Source organism: Branchiostoma lanceolatum, chromosome 11, assembly GCF_035083965.1.
Source record: "Branchiostoma lanceolatum isolate klBraLanc5 chromosome 11, klBraLanc5.hap2, whole genome shotgun sequence".
Taxonomy (NCBI): domain Eukaryota; kingdom Metazoa; phylum Chordata; class Leptocardii; order Amphioxiformes; family Branchiostomatidae; genus Branchiostoma; species Branchiostoma lanceolatum.
This window is the reverse complement of record NC_089732.1, coordinates 11,970,347-11,996,238: the sequence shown is the minus strand read 5'-3', so window position 1 is coordinate 11,996,238 and position 25,892 is coordinate 11,970,347. Positions and strand designations below refer to the sequence as shown.

The 25,892-nt window shown below is 41.4% G+C and overlaps 1 protein-coding gene across 8 annotated transcripts in view; it reads right to left on the bottom strand.

The window, feature by feature from the left end:
- The window catches only part of LOC136445451 (titin-like), a 113,427-nt gene that overhangs the window by 76,835 nt on the left and 10,700 nt on the right, over window positions 1-25,892 (bottom strand). For 2 of the 8 annotated variants that reach the window (XM_066443494.1, XM_066443495.1), the window contains exons 1-3: window positions 25,258-25,645; window positions 23,734-23,822; window positions 6,493-6,577 (exon numbers count right to left, since the gene is read on the bottom strand). In XM_066443494.1, the coding sequence (XP_066299591.1) occupies window positions 6,493-6,553 (61 nt within the window). In that variant the 5' untranslated portion in view covers window positions 6,554-6,577; window positions 23,734-23,822; window positions 25,258-25,645. Of the gene's footprint in view, window positions 1-6,492; window positions 6,578-6,849; window positions 7,189-23,733; window positions 23,823-23,928; window positions 24,151-25,257; window positions 25,646-25,892 lie in introns of those variants that run through there. The other 6 variants (XM_066443491.1, XM_066443489.1, XM_066443488.1 and 3 more) reach the window with 5 other exon arrangements.

Below are 25,892 nucleotides of genomic sequence, written 5' to 3'. Positions count from 1 at the left end.
ATCCTGTAGCAGAGCTTTCCTTGTTGTAGGAAACTTACTACTTGCTAGGAAGCTGCCGTCAACTTCTCTGGTGAGAAATGTGCCGTTTAATTGAATCTCTGATTAGAGGGAACAGTTGTTAATTTTTCTTGCGTGGGAATACTGCTAGTGCTATTCCATCACCCTCCATGATCTCCAAGTTTTAAAAGTTTCCTCAAAAGATAAGAGTATCGGGTCATGTCACCTAAGTCATACGAAGACCGCTAGAGCATGAAGGGCGTTTTGACCCAATCAGGTAGGATCTGATTGATTTAGTACGTGGATCCGGGATCGGGTAGATAAGAAGCGGATTATCAACGAAGATTAGTTCTGCGAATACGCTACATCACAGAACTTGTGAAACATGTTTTCGATTTAACAAAACTGTCATACCCCAAAGTTTGGGACGTTAGACAATGGTTACTGTGACAATTCAGTGCCAAAGTGCCAGTGATGACACTTTTTAAAACATTGTCCTCGTATCCAAGTTATACCGACAAGTGTTTCTAAGTAATCAAATCGTTTGATGGTCTTTCCATCAATAGTTTGCTTGTTGTGTTCTGATGGGTATGTGAGCAAGACAATATCACAGCTACCCGGACCCGAGAATACGTGTCCAGGAATCAACGCAAGACTTATAACAACTAAATCTTTAAAGATACATAAGGAATCTTGAGTATATTATGCCACTTCTTTTCCCTTCCTTAGTACTAGGCATGATCTTAACAACTTCAAGCTTAACCTAACAAAACCTCATTATCTTGAAACCACGAATAAAATAATATATGTTTACTGATATTATCAGCCAAGCAGATATTGCCAAGTCCCATAACCTCCTCAGCCATACATAATTCACCAAGTTGGAATATGCCCTCACAAAGTCATCTATGTTAGATATGGGACTCAGCGTTATTTTACATGGTATCTGTTTATTTGAAGAAGGCTGGGTTGAAATAACATTACTTAATTTGATTCCTTTCACTGATAGAAGTATTTGGCTGAACGAATACATTTCCCGTAGGAAACACCCAATAGGCAAATACATTTCCAACTTCGGTTCTTCTAGATAAACTGATAAAAAATCCAGGAAAGTATTTGACATACATATTAAGGCTGCGAATGTTTAGTCGTCACTGACAACAAAGAGATGGAGTCACGGCAACTCTAAGACATGTTATTTGACAGTACTGAAGTCAATAGATTGCTGGTTCGAATAGCTAAAAGCTACGGTTACACATGGCCGAACATGCATGGCTCCCGCCCAATAGCCAACCAAGGTGGGGGCAGTCTGACCAGTTTTAGATTAAGAATCAAATTTGACTCCCAGACTCACCCTGACCACTACTGACGTATTCCCCAACCTCCAGCAAACAACCAGCCAACAATTTCCAGACCTCCCATCCACAACCGAGTGAGAGGGACCTCCCATCCATAACCGATTGTTTTGAAATTTCAAAACATTCGGTGAGCGCAGCCGTACACAGTCGACCGAGGCCCCGAACCACTCCCAACCATGGTTGGTGGAGGGTCAGGAGGCCGTTATGTGTAACCGGGGTTTAACTGTAAACCACCTCAAGCCGCAACACAAGTACAACACACGTACAAGCTACGTATTACAGGGCTGATTGGTTTGGATACTCACATCTGGACGAATCCCTACCCTTTTAGATAAGTGTAGTAGGTTCTTTAAAGTGGTCAAGGAGCAATTTTCCTCAAACTCTCGTAGTCTCCTTCAAACATCATATATTAGAATCTTGCAAATAATGTGAGTAACAACGGTCAGAATTCATACTCTCGACCTCAAGATCAGATAGCAAATCTACAAACCCCTAGACCAGTTAATCTTACTCGATCTATGAGCATTTTGCGATAACAAAACTTGCAAGGTGTGGCCTTGAAAGACAAATCTATCATGTTTGCAATTTCCGGGTAGACCCATTCGTATCAAATAGACAGGATGCAATACCTAAATCTACAATGAGATAGCATTCTAATTATTCTAAGATTTATCCCCAAGTCATTCTAAAACATTAAAATCATTATTCGCTAAAGAAAATCATTGTTTCTTTAGCAGTCTTATTCATCTACATTATGTATGAAATACATTTAGTATTTGTTTCGAGGCTAAATTATTTCAGAACTATGTTGCTTTTTGATACTCATCATGGAGAATTGAAAACTGTTTAATATCTTGACTTGACTTGACTTGTTTTTAATAAAAACATCAATGGCAATTTCTCCGACATCCATAAACAAGGCGCAATTTACGTATCATGATAGGTCCGTTCAAATGTGTGCGTTTATGCAAGTCCGTATGAGTTGCGTATTGTCATTTTTGGTTACGGTAAAGTTTGTTGTCGAAGGAGGTTTTTTATTGTTTGATAAGATTAAGAAGAAGAAAACTTCTTTCCCGCAAACTTTGCCTAAAGCATAAACATGTCAATACGCAACTAATACAGACTCGAATATACACAAGTGTGATCGGGCCCATATTCCTTAGGGCCCTATCACACTTGTGCGTATATAAAAGCCCGCATGAGTTGCGTGATAACAATTGCAAGTTTTTGATTTAGGTAAAGTTTGCAGCCGAAGAAGCATTTTTTTAATAAGTAGACTGCTCAATGGTGGGTCAAAGTAGAAAACAACTTCTTCCCCGCAAACTTTACTTAAACCAAAAAAATGTTACTGCGGAACTTATACGGCCTTGAATTTACGCACAAGTGTGACAGGGCCCTTATCAGGGTACTGAGCGCAAGGAGCCCTGCCGTACAAAAGATTGTAACAGAAACGCGGTTTGACACATGGTCGCACAAGACGCTTTTTTATCGTTTTACCGCCAGGCCTAAAGATAAGCCTCGATGATAAGATATTCCGCTGCCTACGCCATGTCTGGCTATTTTATTCGAAGGTCAGGATTTTCTACTACCGCTTATGCTCCCAATCTTGCTTTATGGTTGCAGAGGTCCACCCCCTGACCGCTAACACGGTACGTTCCCTGCCAGGCTCTTAGCAGGGGAATATTCCACATCAAGTGTGTATCATTTATGAGGTGTAATCTTCATCTGTCAGTGTAGTAGCACGCGCAGCTGCCCACCCCCTTTTCCATCATCGCTGCAAATGGCGGACGGCTACATGCTGTCAGCGCGTGCTACCGCTGACGGATTACTCCGGGCTGTACCATTCCCGATAGCCGGGGGTGCTTGCAAATGGAAAATTGAATGTGGTGCAAATGAAGAGCGTTCGAATTAATCTTTAGGGGGGTATGGGTGCACTGTTGCGCCTAACCTGAAATTTCAGCTGCAAGTTTTTTTTTGGGGGGGGGGGAGGGTGCACAACATAGAATAAGTGTCAGTAGTACCAAATAACAATACTTCTATTTACTGATTGAATATTTATTGTTAGAGCTAACTTAAAAGTTTTATACAGAAAATACAACGAAGTGTTTTTTTTATTACTTTAAGTGTCAAGAATATAGTATCTTTACATACGTCACAGGTACCAAGGTGCCCCGGTGAACCCACAGTCAAAAATTTGGTGCATAGTTCCGATTTTGATATGCACCATGTATTTTGAACACTGTATACAAACAATGAGTGTAGATTTTTTCTAACTATATATTTCTAAAGAAAAGTTTCCAAATTTCAGAAATTACCGTGCAAAGTCCTAGTAGACTTCATTCTCATGCTACTCGTATACACTCGCTGACAATGATTGGTGATAGATATGCCTGTATTCAGCTGCTCCCCAAGACCGTGTTGCACATAACAGTGAGCCAATTAAAACTTGGCGTTTCAAGCAGAGAGCATGCCACTGAATCAAATGTCACAATCGGTGAAATGCAGATACACAAAGTTTGCAACTTACCAAGGAACAAGTTGGGAAGCGGCCCACTTTTTGTAAAATCAGTTCATTTTTACCGGTAATTGAGGTGTTGTGAAACAATCAAATTGTACTGTTTGCATGTTTTGTATCATGCAATTCTCTTTGTTTTCTTAGTCGACTATACATGCCTGCTTTGAATACTTATATTCAGTCATTTTTAGCAGAACCGTTGTTCTGTTTCAACTTGAAGTGCATAGTGACACATAGGTTAGCAAGTTTTCTTGCTTTTACTGTAGCAGAGTATATTCTTAAAGGGAGGTGTTGCTAGCCATGTTTCTTACCGTGCACCTCCTCAAACCAGGGACCCTCATTTCACGTCCCTTCCGAAAAGAGAGTACAACCCCAATCGAGGTTTGCTCCCCAGGATTTGAACCGAGGCATCTCAGCTCGTGGCAGTTACTAATTGGAACCAGGAGCTCAACCAGCTGAGCTACAAGGGCAGTCCAATCAGATAGAATTAAAACTGCAATTTGTTCCAGCGAATGTTCTCTGCCTACGAAATCGACAATAAATCAGTCATATCCATACATCAACCAACCTTACATTTACGTTGACACCGCTGGGACTTATCCATGAATCACTTGAACGTAACAAAGCACCTGTCAACTTGGATAAACACGTAACGAGGCCACTCTGCGATTTGAAGTATTACCGTTACAGCTTGCCTCTTCTTTCCCAAGGGTAACTTTAACCAAGCCCGGTACATACGGTTACACCCACACTCATATTTAAATTTTGCTAGGCGTAAAACCATGCCAATGATGCTGTTTTACCATCATAATAATATAATATTTGAAGCAGTGTTTTTATATCAATTCAAGCCTGAACGGCTGGATGGATTGGTTTCATATTTGATGTGTTGGTATAGGTTGTGGCAGAAACTAAAATTTTAGGCCTCAAAGCGGAATTTTCAGTTGTGATATTTCTTGTTTTGGACAAGCTATGGTCACGAGTTTTAGTTGCCAGATAGCTCAAGTGGTCGGAAAGAAGTGACAGAAGTTTGGGCCCTCTAGCAGCTTTCTTTGGAACTGCAGAACGTTTGATTTGCAGTCTTTGATTTACAAATGTTCCCGAAAGTTGACAAATAATCTGCTGCGTGATGGCACAACACGCATGGTTTGCCTGCACCGTGACGGGCGATCGGTCGCCAGAAGGTGACCCCGAAACGTTAGCGGAGTCAGACAGAGGACGCCGCCTGATGATAGCCGACCAAATTAACGTTATCTCCCGCTCAATATCACCGCAAGAAAATTAGAGATTCCGTAGCCGACTTCTATCAATATTCCTGTAAATGAGCCCTATTTTCCAGGCCTGAACACAGCGAATGTGTGTTGTCAGATCTCCTTCCCCCATGCCATGATTTTAACACTGACCCGTTGATTAAATTGCCCGTAAACCTACATGCATTAGCAAAACAATATCAATCACACGGTTTCGACTCCAAAAACTGCGCTCGTAATGCACTTTGCTTGCTCGAATGGAACATAATCTACATTAATCACATGTATATGAAATGTGTATTGTTTCCTAAAATAAGAGCGGGTCCCGGCGGGAATTCCACATGTCAAACAACACTTGGCACACATGATTTTCCCGGAGAGTACACGAGACAATTATGCCGGCAATTCTCTTGGCACCTGTATTCCATCTGATTTCATTTCTCGCCAGCGTTGCGGGGAAAAGAGATGCACATGCATAGCATCGACATTTCTTAGGGATGAACCGCATTTAACCACTGGGGGAAACATTTGTAGGTTCTCAGCGTCAAACTAAATACACTAAACGACCACTGTAGGCCCTAGATTGCCTCTGGGACACTTGCATAAACATGTATTTAGTTGGACATTTATATCCCTCTATGTACATTTATAAATATGTTTGCACTGAGTAAGTAATAATGATATAATTGCAGGAAATTATAGATTTACAATGCATGTTGTCTGTGTCTTTGTAGGTACAAGCAAATAAACAATGATGCTATTCATGTAATGTGTTTTAGAATTACAAATGAAATAATGCTACAAGAATAAAAATGCAAATATCACAGTTTTCATATCTACACAAACATGTAGACAAGAATGCAATTAACACACTATTCTGAAATATAATAGAAAATGTTGTCTACATTTCCGGTCTGCATGAATACCAAATTGAATATGGCGTTTTCTATCTGTACTATCTACTTTCAGCTCTTTTGTTAAAGGCGACTGTTATTTAAAGACCGGATTTGTCTATATACAAACCCCTGGGGTAAAATAAGTATAATCTATTCAAATATTGCCCATTATCAGTAATACAGTAGTACACTTTGACATAACACGATTACCAAAAGCTTTGTCCGGCTTTGTGAATACAACAAAAGCGCTGGTGAAATACATGTATTCTATCATCTGTATCATATCACTGTTGTTGAATGCAACTGTAATATGATTGGAACACTTACGTTTATCGTGATAGTACATATACGCCAACGCACATACTAGTTTGCGTAACGTTTTCGCGACCGACGTGTGCTACATATATGTATCTCGTAGTTACACCATGCAGCCTGAGCTTCTCGTAGACAAACGCCATGGATACACTAGAACTCACCGTATGACAGGATGTGGAACAGGGCTAGCCCGACTGTCGTGATGTTCAGGCGAGGATCCATCTCCGGGCCCACCGGCCACCTCACCTACAGGAGGAACACACACAAACACAAGGTCAGCGCGACGCTCTGACTTTCACCACGGTCACACGCAATTTGTGTTCCCCCCACCATTGATCCGCAGGTCCGCCACTAATTCAATTCACTCTCGGTGGGTAAAAAATGTGCCGACCCAACACTCATTCCCGCTAGCAATTGACACGAAATCTCGGTTTGAAGAGGGGAAAGTCAAACTCCGACGACGATGCAGTGGAAAATGAAATGCCATCAAGTTGCCGAGCAGTAATGGAATTACTAACTGGAGTGTTCTCATTGCGGGCAATTCATGCGCACGCCATTTTGATTCCAATGATCGCTTGGCGAGCTGTTTATCGCTTTGAGAGAGACATAAATCATTCAGGATGTCGCACCGGCCGCTGTCAAACTGTCTCTTGTGCACGAAATTACCCTTGATTGGACCGGCATTCCAGGATATACAACGAATCAAACCCAATCCAAGATTAAAGTGAAACATCTTTCGGCACTAGGCATGTCCTTCCCGTGACCAATCAGAGTCGAGGGTGGGTTCAAAATGAAAACCGTTACGCGGCGGAGAATCACGGGAAACGTTGAGCAATTCTGCTGGATGGGAAAGTGGAATATACCATCTCAAAGTGTCTGTGGGGGTGAAAACTCGTTAGCAAACCTGTACCGTATTACATTTAATGACAACAACATTAATTATAGAGTAAACATGTAACAGATTGAGATGTATAGCAATGCTTTGGCAATGAGTTTAGAATAAGGGTATGAAAAATTAAAAGAATGAAAAAGAGTAATAACTCAACGACATAGATATCTGGACTAGTAAATTTGTTAATATGGGAAACATAAAAGAAATAAATACTTGAAGGGCCGGGTTCATTTAATATACATATACATAAATATTGTCATCTGCAAATTCATCCTAATGGCTTTGTACAATATGTATATATTTTCCACAGTACGTATGATCCCATTTTCAGTAAAATCTGGCAAAAACAAGATCATAATTTTAAACCTTGTATGTCAAGGACAACACTGTCTTACTATATTTCGTGGTCTTGACAATTTATACAGACGGATATTTTCTAAGTGTTAACATGATTAACTATCATTATATTCCCACAAAAATGATATATAGCGGAAATTGGGTAAACAGTCATATACTCTACTTATACTATACATTATTGACAAGCGCGACTGTTGTCGCCCCACGGTGAGCATAGAAAATGCTAATTTTATATCAACTGTGGGGTTCCAAGATATGGCTTAGTAAGGAGGATTGGAAACATGGCCTGGATTCTCTGCCCTAGTTTCTGTGCGCGTTATACAGATGGGATAATTCTTCACAGGTTTAAATACACGCCGAGACTAGAGAAATGCTTTCTTCCTCTTGTCTGGATTACGTTGCTATAAAACACTAAGGCGTTGATGGTAGGAATATCCCTGATAACGCACAGTCTAGGGCAGCCCGACATTTCGGTTGAGACAAGATTTCTACATCAGAGTGATGTATCTGCCTTGAGGAATGGAGGCCATTAAAATCAAACTACGCCTACAATCACCCCAGGGCGTGTCTCTATGCCGCAGCCGGGAGCGTCTACATAACTCAAGCGGCAGACGTGACAAAAATGCCGTTGTCCAGCTTTACCTAGTACCGAAGGGCCTGATCACATTGGCCGTACCATGTATAACGGGGAGGGCCTTAGTTAAGACAAACCCTAACATAAGGCGATTTTTGTACAGATCGTATTATGCATACGTATTTGGTAATTAGAAAGGTAATTAGAAAGGTAAGTAAACATAGTCCATGTATAAGCTGTTATTTGCCTTTGAAAAGGCGTCTTAAGTTAGGGACCTCCCCCGTACGGTTTACGATTGCATGGGAATAGATAGCATTATTGGAAAAGAGATAACAACATTATGACATAGAAAGGTCCACTACTAACTATTTTTGAGCTGTTAAGGCGCTGATTTAATTTACATTGATGTGACTGATGCTTTCAATCACTGAAAACAAGAAAAATGCATTGTTCTTAATCCTCCAAATCAATCTCCGTACGGTATTTATATGTCAATCTGAAGTTCCTATCTGATGAATCTAGTTGAGATTGACACTGATATAAAACAAAACAGATTACACAAGACGAAAATAGCATACAGCATTCCATTACTATTGGTCGAAGCCCTAACGATGCTGTAATGAATGGCTGATGACATCTTGTAAGAGATACCGTCTCCAAAACTCAATATCCCTTTGGTGAAAGGGACGTTTTTCCACACACCAATATCAAAATACCAAGTATCGATAAAAATTATCACTACCAATATGTAAATTAGTTAGGGTAAAATTGAGATTAGCAAACTTTAACCAGATGAGATAACTAAAAATAGAAATGATAATGATAGTAATACATAATCTGTCATGACCAACGCATTACTAAAAATAACTGTATTTAGATTTATGTCGACATACCATGGACAATGAGATCTCCACAACAGCTATGACAAGATTCTCAATCAAACGTGTTATCATAATGATAAGCTCTATGCAAAAGAAGAGGCTCTTGAGTTATGCTGAATAGCGTAGTCCGGAAACACAAACAGAAAAACAGACAGACAGACAGACAAACAAACGAACACACCGACACACCTAAAACAATATCTCCATTTTTCATGGAGATAAAAAGTTGCCGGCGTCTCTCTGTTCCACTCAGTGACAGAGTCTTAAATGGAGATCTTGTGTGGTAGGGAAACACTTAAGGTGTAGGCGGGTGGTCCTGGCAGGGAAAGCCCCACTTTTCCGTCTCTGATAGAAGACTGGATACGCGCTGCTGCTGGTAACAGCACTTAAGAGTGGCTGAGGAAAACCTATTTGATTTCATCACCGATTAGAGACGACACCCACCGCTGGTGGGCCTTTGATAAGAAAAGATGGAAGTCAGCTTAGCTTCTTCCAAATCAGATTGCAGCGTTTCGTCTCAAGTTCCCCATTTGCACTTGAGTCCTTCGTACATCCGTTGTTAAAGTAGATTGCCCGGTACGTCAGCCGGAAATCCAATCACCAGGTCGTTATTGTAAATCAACGCTGGCCGCTTCCACCTAGCTTCAAGTGTACGCAAAAGTTACAATCGTCAAAGCAACAGGAACGTTTACCGAGTCCAATCTTTGCGAACATGCTTGTCTGCATGTTAAAGCTGTACCCATGCATCACATAGGAGAAAGTGTGAACATTCTATCACCCACATTTCCATACCATGTCGAAATGTCACATTGAACTAGAAAGATGCTGTTTGGTAAAAAATACAAATTTGGAGAAGTCAATATTCCATAATTTAGGTTAAATGTATTGTTGATGATGATGAATTTTATCAATTTGTTTACACTCACACACACACACACACACACACACACACACACATACACACACACACACACACACACACACACACACACACACACACACACACACACACACCTTATGTTTTCCAAAACAACGGTGTTACTAACTATGGACCGTTAGTGAAGAAAAAAAAAATTACAGCTTCCTGCGGCCCAACCATCACCTCCTCTCAAAGGTGCTTTCAAAGACTTCCGTGTAATACCAATGCAGCTTTGAAGCCTAGCCTAGGGAAGTATGCGGAAGACCTGAAGAAAGCCGGCGGAGAAAGAGATCCAAGCCAAGCGATTGGAATATATGACAGCGAGTGATCCGACAATCTACTATTGCATAAGGAGCCGTCGGTGCATATAACAGCCAGGCGGTTGTAAACTGTTGAAAACCTATAACAGGGGAGAGATTTTCTAGTACAAAAATGCATGTATGATGATTATGGGCTCTCTGAGCCTGTTAGGCTTCTGAAGTCGTTTTTCCTGCCGCCTAATATTCATTGTTCTTGTTCTGACTAAGTAATCAGATAGTTTAATCAGACATCAGGCTTTTGCATTCACCTTGATATGATCTAATGCCTATAGATCTAAAAAGACGGTGCAAGCATCTACTGAATCTACTGAGGGAATACCTAGAAAGAAAGAAGACTAGGACCGTTGAGGTTGGAAAGGAAACCCGCTAAGGAAGCTAGCGATGCCGTTGAATCAGACAAAGTGAAGAGATTTATACAAAGACTGATTGTAGCTGCAGGGTGTCCAGACCCCTTGCAGCATCGATAACAGATCATCATCATCTTGTCGTGAGAGTGTCACGGATGAAAATCACCCTCCTCCTCCAGTCCTCCCTGTCCTCCAATGCTCTCGGTAGTTCTTCAAAATTGCAGCCTGCATCCTCACTGCTGTATGTAGGTTGTGTGAGGCCTGCCTACACTTGCATGTCCGTGTTTTGGTGCCCACAAAAGAACGTCGCTGATGATCTTTTCCTTACACATAACATATCATCATAACATAGTGGACTACTACTACTACTAATTAGATAGAATTTGATCTTATTCCATTTTGTGTAAATTTGCACTATCATCCCCCAAAAGTAAAACCATTTCAATATTTTTGGACGTAAATGCGACCTATGAAATGTACTGACAGCAATTCACAAAGGCAATACTCCCTCTACGTAGACGGCCTGAATTCAAGACAGTCCGTCAAAAGCTGTGATTACAGCCAGCGTGACTTCTTGACCTAGAAAAGGCTCTTAATATTCGCTTGTCCAAATACAGCCCTTGGGGAAGATACCAAAGAGGTAAGGGGTGTAACGAGCTTAGCACTCCTTGATACATTCACTTTTCAAGGAGGAAATATTGCATTCCAACGTCAGTAACTATTATGGTGAAAAGACTCGCAGATACTAATGAATACCTTTTAAAAGACGAGTAAGTTAGCTGTTTTACGTAAGGAGACTTTGATTTAATAGCGGAACACTATCTTGAAAATTACTCCTTGAGTGGCAATCAGTCTTGGATGGAAGTAGAAGCATTTGACCTTGAAATACGAATTTCTCGTCTCCAAATGATTATAGCTTTTCAATTTGCCATGGGCGCGAGTGGGTTCTTTCGAAGGGGCTTGTGGACAAAAGAGAAAGTATAATTTGCTGCCCCTTCGTAATTTTTTTGGGTGGTGAGGGATCAAAATTTTGTTTATTAGTTGCTCTTATTTCTTTGTTTATTCAGATATTATTCGGTTTATGTTATTCTGTACATGGCACGCCTGTGTTAAGCACTAAGAGTGCCTAACCTGTATAAAGAAAACGGAAATGTATGTTTGTAACTTCTTAATTAAAACACATCTTGATGACATCTTGAAAAGGTGATAGTTCATCTGTTATGTCAATCCTTCCACAAATGTGGTAAATCGAAATGAATAAATAAATAAATAAAACACATCTTGAACATTAAAAAAGGAGAGAGAAAGAAACAGACGGATAGAGGAATATATATTTTGGGTTTGATATTATAGAGTATTGACATTTCGAAAACGTTGTTCCAATTAATAAAGGGCCGTTTGTGAGCAAATGCGTAGCTATACATGTGGGATGACAAGCGCACTCTGCAATCTAATGGATTGAACTTTATCTGATGTCAAATCTCTGTGCGGTTATACTAAAAGCTGTACCCTCCCGAGTCGGCAATGACGTAAAATAGGTCCTTCCTGTCAATTCAAGCATGACCATATCATGATCAGGACAAAGGATACAAAAATATCAGATACTTTATGATGTAGTACCACAGACACACACTATAGGGTACCCACAAACCCACATACCATTACCAATTACACACACAAACACACACACACACACAGAACAGAATCTGATATGTTTTACAATGGGAGGATTTCTAGCTGTATTAGTAGTAGTCCACTGTGTTCTGCTACTGCAGAATATGAATTTTTTCACAGTGGATGAAATAGGGAAATAGGTAGAAAACAGTGGCTAACCGTATTATCAATGGTCCACACACCTGCCCCCATATTAGTATTACAAACTTTACTGGGTTAGTGAAATTGAAAACAAAAGGATGGGACGTTATGAAGAAGCAAGCTGTAAATGTAAGTGAGCTTCTATTTTACCCCTGCCTTGGTAATAACAATAAGATACGGGTCTTTGGGTTACTTATAACATAAGCTCTACCATCCTCATGGAGACCGGTTTATATGTCATGTCCTTTTCTGAGCTTATTGTTCTTCTTTTTTCTATTCTGATTCGGAAAAAAAAGTTTAGCAGTTTGTGAATGTTGATTCGTTTTTGTTACATCATTCAAAGGACAAGACGTGTGGATTTAATGTGTTAGTAATTTTAATGTTTACTGATTGGGGGGAGGGGGGTAATGCCAATGCTGATCATAAAGCTAGTGATATACACAGAACACGATCAACGAGAGGGCAGCATGTAGACTGCGTATAAAATTCAAAGTATACCTCAGATAAACTCATAAATGGCGGTTAAGTTGACCACCTTGGCAGTGCTTTACAGCATCTAATCTCAGCACGACGCCATCTTGAGTTTGCAGAGTCTAACAGATCCACCTCCGCGGAGTGCTGCGATGTCCAACTCAGCGGATATTGATTCCTCGCGTGCAATACCTGTGTCACCCTTGCGTGTGATAGTTTGGGTGTCTATTAACACTGGCGACCAATATTTGAGAGATGTAAAGGCATGTTCATTGACGAGGGGATGGTTTGTTTTTACGACGTATCAACCGATATCACGCTTAATCGCGAGGCTTTCTCCTACACGCAGCAGACAAGTCTCCAATTTTGTCGGCGATCTTCTCCAATCTCAGTAATAGTCTCTGAAATCCATTGAGAACACGCAATAGACTACAGAAATTCTGGAAAAGCTATGGGCAGAGTACTCTCATCTCCAAGAAACCGCCGGGGATGAAAAAGAAATTTGTGAAGGTTATGAACAGCGGTGAGACGATGCGAAGAGGCGACAAGCAATCTTCTCCTTTAATATCGGTACATGCCTTCAAAATGGAGACGGGCTTGTCAGACGTAACCTTGGTAAAGCCCGGGGGAAATCACAGACAGCATAGAGTTTTACAGTCCGCAAAATCTGTCTTGTACGGGGCGTCCCTCGTGTGGGTTCATTTACGTGCGCGCTCAGTTTGTAACACGCAATAAACCGCCAGGGAGAGGCGGGCGCATCCCGCTAATGGTGGGGTCGCTACCTCTGCAGCCGCTATCAGGTCGCATCAGGGAGTCTTGAGCAGAAAAGTTCTCCGTGAGACGACTCGTGTAAATGATTCCGGGATCACCCCGTCGCCTGGAGAAGAGACCTTTCCGGGAAACCGCCAGTTTTACAGCCGGGTTTTCCTCGGCTTTCCTGTCAGGGTATTGGAGGAGCAATCTACAGTTGAGTGATCGTCCTCCACGGAAGGCAAATGGATCCATCCAGCTCTCAAATGCAAAAATCCATGAGGAAATCACGGCCTGGTCACGCAGTGGAAAATCAGTGGGCTAGATTTAACTCACGCTCATCAGAGCAGTGCCAATGATTCTCGGCGCCTTGGTCGTCAGACTGGTGCTCTGACAGGCTTCAGTTCTGTACGTCTCTGTATATTCACGTGAAGCAGAATGCTGCCGCCACTGGTAAGGTGCTAACGCGCCGTTGCCTCTTCTGATTGTTCTGTAATAAGGCGCGGCTACGTCACACTTTCATTTCATGCATTCTGCCAAGGCAATTACCACCGAACTTGACCTGCCTACAAAGGCCTGGCCTGGCGAGCACTCGTATTGGTCATCAACCAACCGGAACTAAAGCTGGTGACAGCGGCTAGATTGTACCAACACGGACGACTTGGCAAAGTCTTTAAAATAGCTTTCTGAATATGTCAAATGCCACAAAGGGCTAAAATCACCCATCAGCAACTTATTAAGGCTGCCAAGACGTCTTCTCTTATTTACGTATCAAATGAACAGAATACGACGGGGTACTGCAATCTTTTAAGCAGTAATAAGGATTATGATTGCCAAGCAAAGGAAATTAATTTTTAGTATATCATTTAGAAACATCACTTTAATCTCACATGGACTTTAAAAGTATAAGATGAATCTTTTGTCTGCAAGTATAGTTAGCCGAACTATAGACATCTGTTGTACATATTAGAGGACGAGAAATTACAACAGACACAAAGCCATAAATGTTTTATCTTCTCCTATCTCATAGTCAAACTATTTGACCGTTGGGGCACAATACAAGATCTGGCAACAAGTTTTTTTCACCCTTTTCTGTTATCTGCTATTTTAGTGTTTCACTTAGTGTCATTTTCTGATATCATCCTCCCACAGCTTTTATATTGCCTACTCCTCTAACTTTCTTCTTCCCTGGACGGTTCCTTCCTTGTGCTTTATGATAGTGCCTTAATACCTCGAATGAACGAGTACATTTTGTTTCTCTTTTTATTGTACGGATGCAGGCATGGGATAAATGTACCGCGTTCTAAACATCTATTCCATTTATCAAAAGTCTCAAGAGGAGCATCTAACCTTGAGTTAGGATTTAACACAGCAAAACTAAGTAGCCACCAATTCAAACTTAAAGATCCCCCCAGGCCCTCTTCCCCTTTTCTCTCCTTACAACCAGTAGATCTCCTCATTTAGGAGTCTTCAATAAAGTATAAAACAACCAAGTTTGCCCAACGTGGAGCGATGGTTTGCCAGAGGCCATAAAGTGACCTCAACCTCTGCAATCGGTTCGACACTAAGTTATTTATATTGCCATCGAGGGGTATATTCCGGATGCATTTGCCCATAGGCGGAAGTTAACCTCTTCAAGTAAGGTTTGGTCTGGGTTATCAGCGGGTCTTGCCATGCTGAACTTACCATTTAATTGGGGGCTTTAAGGCCGGTTGAAAATCCCCCCCCGTGACGTAAGCCATGACTGATTTGTATCAATAAAAGATTCCAAAGAGCGCTCCCTATCTCCTAGTAAAACTACGGGTCGAGTCGGGGCCAAGGAAGTACTTAGGGTTTCGGAAGGAAAGTTGGGTACGAGCAGCAGGTTCATTGGTCGGCATGCAAGCAAATAGATATCATCTGTAAAAGATGCACGTTTTATGTACCTTGTCGATTTGAGAAATAAAAGGATATAGGAATAGCAAGTTTTAGAAACGCTATTTGTAATATTTTGTTTGGATGACAAGCAAGAGTGATCGTGTCGTTCAGGATGGAAGTTATGTTGACATTTTCTGTCAAGATACCGCAAACTACTTTGCAGGAAACTGAATTATTACCACCCCCCCCCCCACTTTCTGCGATATGCTTTTGTTATAACAAAAAAGCTACATACATCAACAATTTTACACAAGAAACGTTAACCAAAAACCTTTTTCAGTAACATTCATTGGTAAAAAAACCTCTCTCAGCTATTATGATGGGATAGGAAAAGTCCCAAGTTCCTACCGTTCTTTCATATTCTGAATATAAGTGAATGAATGATGAAGCTTTTAAAACCTATATTGTATCTGAAGTCATGCGTGGATCATGAATGTCTTTCAAAATTTCATCAGAAAACTATAATTGAACATCCTTGTAAACATAACTCAATGTTTTTCCATCCTCATTCGAAAAACCATTTATAACTTACTCTTAATATGTTAGATAATAATAACTATGTGAAGGCATTTTTTGCATTTCGTTTGAAAAAAATTGAAAAACTAAAGATTTAGAATTTGACAAAGGCCTTTGATAAGAAACAGAAGGTCAGAATAAAGAAAACATGGTTTCTATTTAACAGCTGCTCATTACAAGGAGATTGGATACATGGATAAAGATTGCCGCTCTGCAATTACATCCCCTTCAAGAAGACATCTTTCTTCACTATTTCTTATTAGATTCACTTTACGGTTAACCATAACAGTCGTTCCTTAAGTAATTGACTACGGCATTGACTGTGTGTAGTTACGTCTTCTTCGGCGTGTGAAATATGATAGCATCAATGCTGAAACGACTAGAAAAGTATCCATTTTGGAGCTATTTGTTTTAGATTTTGTAATGAATGAATATACGAAAACGTACATGTGTGCCTTTGTGTCTGTGTGTTTTAGTGTGCGCAAGCAATCTTAAGGTAGAATACTTGTACTATCACTCTTGTACTAGACGCATTGCCTTCTTGCCAGTGGCGCAAGACAACAGACCTTAGCGACTGAAGAGACAAATTGTTCTTAATCACCTTGTAGTACATAGTGGCAGTTAGGTCAGCATGTCTCCTTGCTGTTTCTGTAGCAGGGTATATCTTTACAGTGAGGGATTGCTAACCTTTCCACCTTAACGTGCTCGAGGCACATCCTAGAACACGGGGCCCCCATTTTGCGTGCCTTCCGACAGACGGGTGCAGCCCCAACAGAGATGCCCTTCCCATGATTTGAACCGGGTTATCAACCAGTTGAAATCAAGAGCTCAACTTTGAAACTGCTACCAGTTTAGCTATGTACAGTAGTTAGACAGTAATGTCGTAAGTATCATAATGAGTTCATCTTTCTATTCTTTTCCTTATTGTTGTATTTTTTTATTTGAATTATTTTATAGATGTAAAACTGCTACCAGTTTGGCTATGTAAAGCGACAACCCCTTAAGGGACAACTGGTTGGTGAGAATTATGCTCCATACACTCTATATATATTACTACTATCACTTTTTTATTTAAGACGGTGATGGAAGTTTTAGCTTGAGGGTGCGGCGATGGCTTCGGTAAATTAGCATTGTCGTCATGCTCTACCCATCGTTCTTTTACGGATTATCATTATATATGCTGAAGATTAACCATGGATGCGCACGTGCTGAGTTAGCTTTATAATTATAAATATTTGACGAGGATGCTTCTCAGTAATATCTTCACGCTGTTTCGCAATGAATTTATTCTTAGATAAGGTAATGAATCAATTTTCCTCGGTACATTTTCGCTTTATCTACTTCTTATAGTGCACATGGTATCGACGGTAGATGATAAAGATTATGGTGTTTCTCGCAAGTTGCGATTAACTCTTAGTAACAAATATCTTTATAATTAGTAATTAGGTGATATACATATCCATGTTTTGAACTTGCGCTCACAGAAAATAAAATTTGACCCTAAATTGAGTTTTGCTTGCATAGATTTATTTGGCAGTTTATGTATCAGAATATGTTTGTTTAAATTGTTTTTCTTGTTTGATGGCGCCGCTGATATAAGTTCGATTCATCCTGAGGGCGCTGTCATCTTGTCTATGTTTGTTTATTTCTGTTATGATAAATAAAGAGATAATCATGTTGGTATTTCTGTTTTGATAAATAAAGATATACTTCATGCTGCGTCGATTCAATAGTTTTAGGTTTCAACGGCGATAACACTAAAGACTGATAACCACGTTCGATAGATTCCTTATATCTATGGGACATGATCTGGTCTCACTTTCTCATACCTTAAAGAGTAAAGAAGGCAATCTACATCAGGACGCATTAACTCTCTATCAACCGAGACGGGGGGCGATATTGACTTCCAACAACCTTTGACATATTACTGACGTCATATGTGAATAACACTCACCTGTCCAGAGCAGATGTGTCAGAAAGCTAAGAAACACTCAGCAAATTAATCATTATCAAACCTTCTGGTGACTTCAAAGCATTTTGGTTTTTAGTTAGAGAACAGTATAAATCATCGTACTGTATTTTACCAATTGAAATTAACTGTTGCATATACCTTTATCGTTCTGTCTAAATGCAAAGCCACTTTGCAAATTGATAATAGATTTGTGTTGGGATAGCCTGGAGTAAAACACGGGGTTGAGTATGATAAAGACTCGTATATATTGACTGAAACTCTTATCGATAGTTTGGAGACACTTAAAGCTCTACGGCTTTTCCTTTTAACCACCCACGGATGGACCCCTAAGGTGAAGGACGGTGCGCGTGATGGCTGATAATGATCGCTATCAAAGCAAGGCAAACTTGACTTGGGGCCCATATGCGTTGTGTATTTACATTTTTTGTTTTAGAGAACGTTTGCGGCCGAAAAAAAATTGTTTAATGACTAGGCTGCACAACGGTGTGTCAAAAGACAACTTTTTTCTTCAACTTCTTTCGCACAATTGGCTGAGCAACAACTTATACGGATTGTATTATGCGTACAATTTGGAACGGCCCTTTACATTACTACGAATCTTCAAAGGGGTCGTATTGTGCTCCCAATATCCAGGAGATGAATAGCAAATTTCTTTATTCACAGCCATATGACATCAACAGCCAAATACCATTGCCATCTGTCCAGAGGGTCTACATTTACGCTGACCACAAATACCCGGAAACACAGACAGGCACTCACACACACACACACACACACACACACACACACACAAACACACACACACACACACACACACACACACACAAACACACACACACACAGACAAAGACACAAGCAAACAAACAAATACAAACAAATACAGACAAGCCAAAAGCAATACAATCTGTGGAGATTATCAATTATCTGAATCTATGGTCCAGAATGCTGATAATCTACGAAGTACCGATGAATAAAAGATGTTTTAAGGCAACGACTTAAGATTTGCTCTAATGATCAAAGTGCTGGTGATGCAAGCTTCACTTGTTGCCCAGACATGTTCAGCCGCCCACTGAAATATTCCGCCCTTGAACGAACTTCTTATGTCGTCTTGTTAACGCATAATAGTTTCCTGTGTACATATGCATCCTCTTTGTATGCCATCCCTAGAGACACAATGGCAACGGGAAGTCTACACCAAGAATCTTTGTTGTCTCTGTTTCCTGCCATCTTTGGACCTTCTAAAGATTTATACGTTTAGCCAATGGAAGTAAAACGAATGGAAGTCAGCGAGACATTCCATTAGTGCATTATCTCGATTGTCTGTGTCGATAAGTTGCCGTGAAACCACCAGCAGGCAAGCGTGAAGGAACGTTAATTTATCACTGACTGATTGAGTCTGGAAAGCACCAAGGAGATTAAAGAAGAGAACACAAACCCTATTGGAAACGGGCGGAAATACTCTTCGTTTGGATACGATTGTACCTTGATGTTAACATTATTAATATTCAAACTTAAGTCAAAGAGAGTACCGTTATATTGCTGATGAAGGTTAGACATCCAGGTAATAAGATAAGGACATATGGTCTTAACATCCGAAATTGCCTTTACTTCATTAACATATCTGTTCAGAGGTTTGGTATAAAAACCTAGCTCTACCAGATCTGTCCTTAGTCACTGACGAAAAGTAGCGGATGCAATCTAAAACGTCTGGCTGTTTCAAAATTTTATCCAGTTGCTTGAGTAACTATTTTTGGCGTACCATAATACTGACTAACCACAAACTTGCCAACTTGCAAATGCCAAATAAGCACGTAAGCAGAAACCCTATCCGAGGCTTATAAGATTTAGAAATACAAGGGCGAGCCAGACAGTAATATCATAGGTATCATAGTGGGTTCATATTTCTATTCTTTCTCTTTTTGTTGTATTGTTTTATTTGAATTATTTCATAAAATGTGGTAGAATATGATACAAGCTTAAAGGCATAACTCTTCTTGAGACTGAAATATCTCGATTTGTTATTCAGAGTCAGACTTAAAATGTAATCAAGAGGTGTGTGTGCCGTGGGCTATGAAGGCTTAACAAATTCTGGTAGATCAAACAAGATGCTGAGATTAATCAAAATGTGTCAAACTGAACTGCAGTCAGCAGAACTGAGTATTCATGAATTAGTCAGGAGCGTTTGTCACAAGAGTAGTCAAGCAAATTCTTAGGATTAAGCGTTGTGCTTAAAGAAGGATCTATTGCCTGCAGAGCGCTGACGGGGCTTACTGTCGTTTACTTACTGACAGCTAATAACTGCGCACAATTACACTTTGTATCTCAAGTGCAGACAGCTGAAACTTCTACAGAGAAGCAAATGGCCCATAATGGTGACCTTAAGGTTCAGAGTTAGAATAAATCCTACTAGTGCTGTGTACTAAATGTAACATCAGGTACAGGTACCGGTACAGAAGTTCAGGTACAGGTCCGGACCTAGTACCTGTACTTGTACCTGAACAATTTGAAAAAGCAAAATTTTTACTTCTAAACATCTTCACTAATGACAGAAACACAAATAAACAGTCTTCAATTTGTCAGTATCTTTATCTAAAGAACATAACTAGGTTCCCTACTGCCAAACTCCTTTGGCCTTGCTATCAAAACTCCCCGGGGGCCGGCCTGCCTGAATGATCTGTTGCATATCAGTTATATTGTACGCTGTTCCAAGGTATCACTTTGGTCACGTTTGGTGTTGCATATGAGATCAGGAGATAAGTCACAAATTAAACTAAGCACATACTTGGTCTAAATCTATATCGGTACAGTACCGGTACTTCATGATCCGGTATTTTGGATCTGTGCCTAATCAATTCTAACGGTACAGTACCGGTCCGCAGTACCGGGCCGCAGCACTAATCCTACACATTGAGTAAGTGGGACGTCATTGAAAGTTTAGAGAACGCTGCGGTATTCAAGAAGCGAGACAGGGATCTGTATTTCCTGGCTGTTGTCCCAGACAATTACTATTCACTGCCATCTACACTTTTGACTAGTATGTATACTTAATTATTAGCGCCTCCTCTGTGCTTTTTAAAGGGCACATGAAAATTCAGGCCCGTCAGAAATAATTTGGACTGCAGCTTTAAGATGACCTAAGTCCTAAGTACTACAAGGGTCTTGGAGACCCCATTCTTTCCAATTAAGTAGCAGAAGTCTCATCTACATGTGGAAGACAATTACCTTAGATGCAGAACGCTGCAACTGTACGCTTTAAGGAAGAAGTCGAACCCTACAACAGTAAACGTAGTAACTCATAGTGGATTAGATATTGGTGGTATGTACTCTATTACTTTACTTTTACTGCAATAAGCCTTTGATTTTGCAAACAAACATCTATTATCGTATGGTCCTTCTACCTAGCCTCTTTCCTGGGTCGAGCTAACACATGTACTACTATTAGTCTTAAACCCTAAGCATGTGTAATGGGAAGAAGTGGCCCAGGTCTTTGCCTGTTCATGGGTAGGTGGACAAGCGTATATGTCAGGTCTACAAGCCATTATTGCACACAAGAGGTGGACAATAAGCCACTCGGACGGTCGATAAAAGGTCTATCAACCCGCTTGTTTGGACCTCCAACACGGCTCAACCCCATCGACCAGTCGACGCTCCTTCAACCTTAGGTTCAACATTTCCACACGTGGATTTGTAACCATGATACCCAAGACATGCTATTATCTGTAGCTGTATTCCTTTTAGACATTCTAAAGGCGTTTTGAAAGACGTTCTCGACCTGTTAAAGATGCCACACTGGACGGACCTACATCGGGCCTTAATGCAGTGGTGATTGAAGAAGATCCCCCTCTTCCCCGCTCGATATTGCAGGTGAAATACGAGGAGTGGCATAGAGGCATAGCCGAGATTACCGGGCTCGTATTGCCTCCCTGGTTCTGCATTATGCAGCCCGACGTTTGAAAAGCCCTTCATTACCGTCGGCAGCTGACCCTGAGTTCGGGCTAACAACTCGCGTTGCGGGCATGTCGTCACAACGGCGGGGCGGTTACATCACAAAGGCGATGATGGCATATCTGAGGAGATGGGCTTATTTTGTATCTGGAAATATGAAAATATCTTCATGACGCAGTTTGGTCGTTCCGCATAACCTGTTAACCGCCTTTGGGTGCAACACACAAGAGTAGGCACAGGCTGCGTAAGACCAGACTGATAGGTTTGATGAATAAAAAGGCTCTTTTTACACAACCAAGAGATTTATTCCACCGACGTTTCAGTGACAATATGGCAATGTGAACCAGTCAGAATTGCCTTGAAGAAGGTGACAGATAGTCACCGAAACGTCGGTGGAATAAACCTCATGGTTGCGTAAAAAGAGTCTTTTTATTCAGTGACTTACCAACCTGATGAAACTATTCACGGATGATAGGTTTGATACACCCACACTGGCATAGACCCCTACCTTTTTCGATAAATGTGGTGGCTCATTATCGTACGTGCCCTGGTTGTGATTCTCCTTGAACACGGGACTACTGGCTATACGTCCCACCTGAGAGGACGTCCTTAACCGAGGCTAGGCACTCGGTCGAGTAGAGTGAGGAGTAAATATGCATAGAATACCTTTCACAACCTGCAAGGGACTCGAACCCAGACCTTTAAGGTTCTGTGTCAACAAACTTAACAGCAAGACCACTAAATTACACCGCAGTGGTATAAGCTATACGAATTAGCAGGGATCACCGTCAAGTAGTGTTGCACATGCCACTAAAATTTGCAGTGTCTTACCTGTACAGACTGCGCATGCAATGCCAGAATTCATGTAGATTACCGCATACAAGTCACGAAATAAAAGCCCCTATATTGCCATATTCGTAATCAAAATTTGTTTTTTCTTTGGACAGTATAAACTGTCTTGAATCGAAGATATCAACCTGTGTAGAACCCTCAAGAAGTGATATATCCGGAATCAGTATCATGTATTTCTACTTATGACAATCCCAATTTCAATTTTAACATTTATCAAATGAAGTAATTCGATATAGATAACAAACATAATTACGTTGTCACTATACAGCCACCTAGACGCACTCCACTGAAGTCTACATTGAAGGGGAGGATGTAAGGTCTACTATTTTCGCTCTCCCGATTGATTGTAGCACAGCTCAATATGCAATTCTTGCGCTAAGCAGGTGCTATGCATTCATGCAAACCGCCAGGGCAATTTTGTTACTGATTCCAGCCCCTGAACTCTAATATTGCACAAAATATGATCTATTTAGCTTAGTTTCAACAATTATGGTACACTGTGAATTGTTGTGGCAATAGCTAACTGGCTACATTAAATATATTAAGGAATGTTGGGTCAAGGAAAAGGGGGAGGGAGCTTATACATTCTCCACACGAAATATTATCAATCACTTCGTATAGCCTTTTCAGTACAGTAGCTTACGGTGGAGATTAGAAATTATTTTTCAAACGATTAAAGACAATGTTGGAAGTTACCGTGCCACATGTACATGTGCAGCGCCAATGCAATAACCAGTAGAATTTCTATAATAACAGAAATACTAGCAATGGTCAACTAGATTCCACATACATAAAACGTGCACACAGCCAAACGTGTTTTTTTTCTTCATGTATATCCGGCTTACCTAGGTGAAAATACACCTACGCTACCAACCTGGCTGCTATGATAACTCCTCGCCTCCAGTCTGGTCAGTCCTCGGTGCTAGAGCCGACCTCCCCCGCCTGTACCCGTCAGCCCACCGCCTACAGCACGGAGAGATAACGCACGTCAGACTTACAGACCCTACACCAGCACAGCCGATGGTAGAGAGATACGGTATGGTGCGATCAGTCTCAACGGCTCACCTACCTAGTACGCAAATCTTCTATGGGCATCGGTGACTCGGGGACCCAGCGAAAGGCTTGGCGGTAAAACACCTGCGTTTGCAGGTGCTCCCTTAATCTCTTTCTCTCCCAAGGACTAGTCGACCCCGTGAAAAAGAGACGGGGCCTCACAGCAGATTTGTCACTGTCCGCCCGCCCCGTTCTTCCATTACGGCCGTTCGCTATGACTATCGATTTCTGACATTATATAGAAGGAGTTTATTAATGATTGAGCGAGCTCGCTCTCTGTACTGAAGTCTACTCCGCCAATTACGCTCTGACGTTGTCCTTAACCCAGGGAGGGTGTGCGTATCCGTCAATAGCACAACAAAGGAACCAACAATCCCTTTCTTCAGCGGAAGCTACAATAGACCAGTTACTAGTACCATCCGTAGAAGCAGAACATGTATCCTGAAACTGATTTCAGAAGTATCATTTGCCCAATTTTTCTATGATTGTATTATAACGAGAGCGCGATGATATGATATCTTTATGATAGTAATTTCGTTCTACAACATCGTGCGACAATGTCTGCTATTTCCTGCCGTTGTTGTCAAAACATGTTCTGGATAGCTTCTACAGATGTGGATGGATTTAGGTCGTTGCTAATGGTTATGCTGAACGCAGAACGGTGCTGTAGCGCCGCCATAGTGTACTGCACAGTACGCACAGGCTACAGCATCAGATCTGCTCATCAATTCAACTGACATACCTACAAAAAAATCGGAGTTACCCACGATCGATAACCAAACCTACGCACCCCCGCCGGTGTAGCCTCTGGAACCAGGGGAAGATTTAAATAACTATTTCCCTGTAATTGGGGGCATGGTGCGAGGACTGAGATAGCGCTAGCGGAATCAAACGCCTGAGCTAAGAGCCGTTTTCCCTTATCGGGTTTGAACAAGTTGTGAAATCCTGTTCAAGTGCACGTAAGAGCGATCAATCCGAGGAGAACATCGCTTCCATTTGCGCAAAACGCTCGCGAAAGGTATTTTCGTAAGTGTCGTATTAGTCAGACATCCGGCTTTGCTGTTTCTCGCCAATTCAACGAGGTAGTTTGAAATCGCCCCCGGGGGCCCAGAAGTGTGGTTTTCGTAGTGGGCATCACTCACCTTTATCGTTACGATTTAACATCCCGGTCAAACGCCAGGCCGAGCACTGGTCACACGCCGAGGATTTGCGTTTTTACCAAAGCCGGCAGCAAGCTGAGGCAGGTGGGAGGGACTGCTGTTATAGTGGGGGGCACATTGCGATAGACCAACCACTGACTGCCATATGACTGCCACCACTACTCTCCCCATCATTACAGACTTACCGTGCTAGCATGTAAGCCTCCCTGGAACTGCTCTGTGGTAATCCGTTGCTGACGCATGGGTCCCTTGGTGAGAGAGGAGTTTAAGGAGAGGGGAGCTCCGCACTACCACTGTGTGCCTCGTAGCGCCGGGAGAGCTAAGAGCTAACGGCGCCCCCAGTAGCGTCTGTCAGAGGGTCGCCAGGCGTGTCCGTGGAATACGTAATGAGTCCGCCGCGTAACTTACCCGTGGAAGAACTTCAATATTTAATTTGCCTTGATGTGGCTGGTAATTTCTCCGTGATGTTGAACTCTGCAGACGGGATTTCGCCCCAGCTGCTTAGCGAGTGTTTTGCATGCAAAAATGGGCCTTTCGATTTATTAATCAGCCCGTGGTAAACGATGTTTTTTCGGGCGCGTCGTGGGGTCTGGCGGGTAGAGCCCACTCTTAAACTCCCCGGGATTCTGATTGGTTTCTCCAGCAACCAATCCTTAATGAATACCTCCGGCAACAACTACGAAAAAAAGGCAAGGAGTACCTAGAAATTACCCTTCATATGAGACGTGCAGTGGAAAAAAAATCGTTAGCCGGCTCTACACTAACTCTTTAATATTTCATACATCGGACAAATCAGAAGGCCCGCACGTAATTGAAGGAT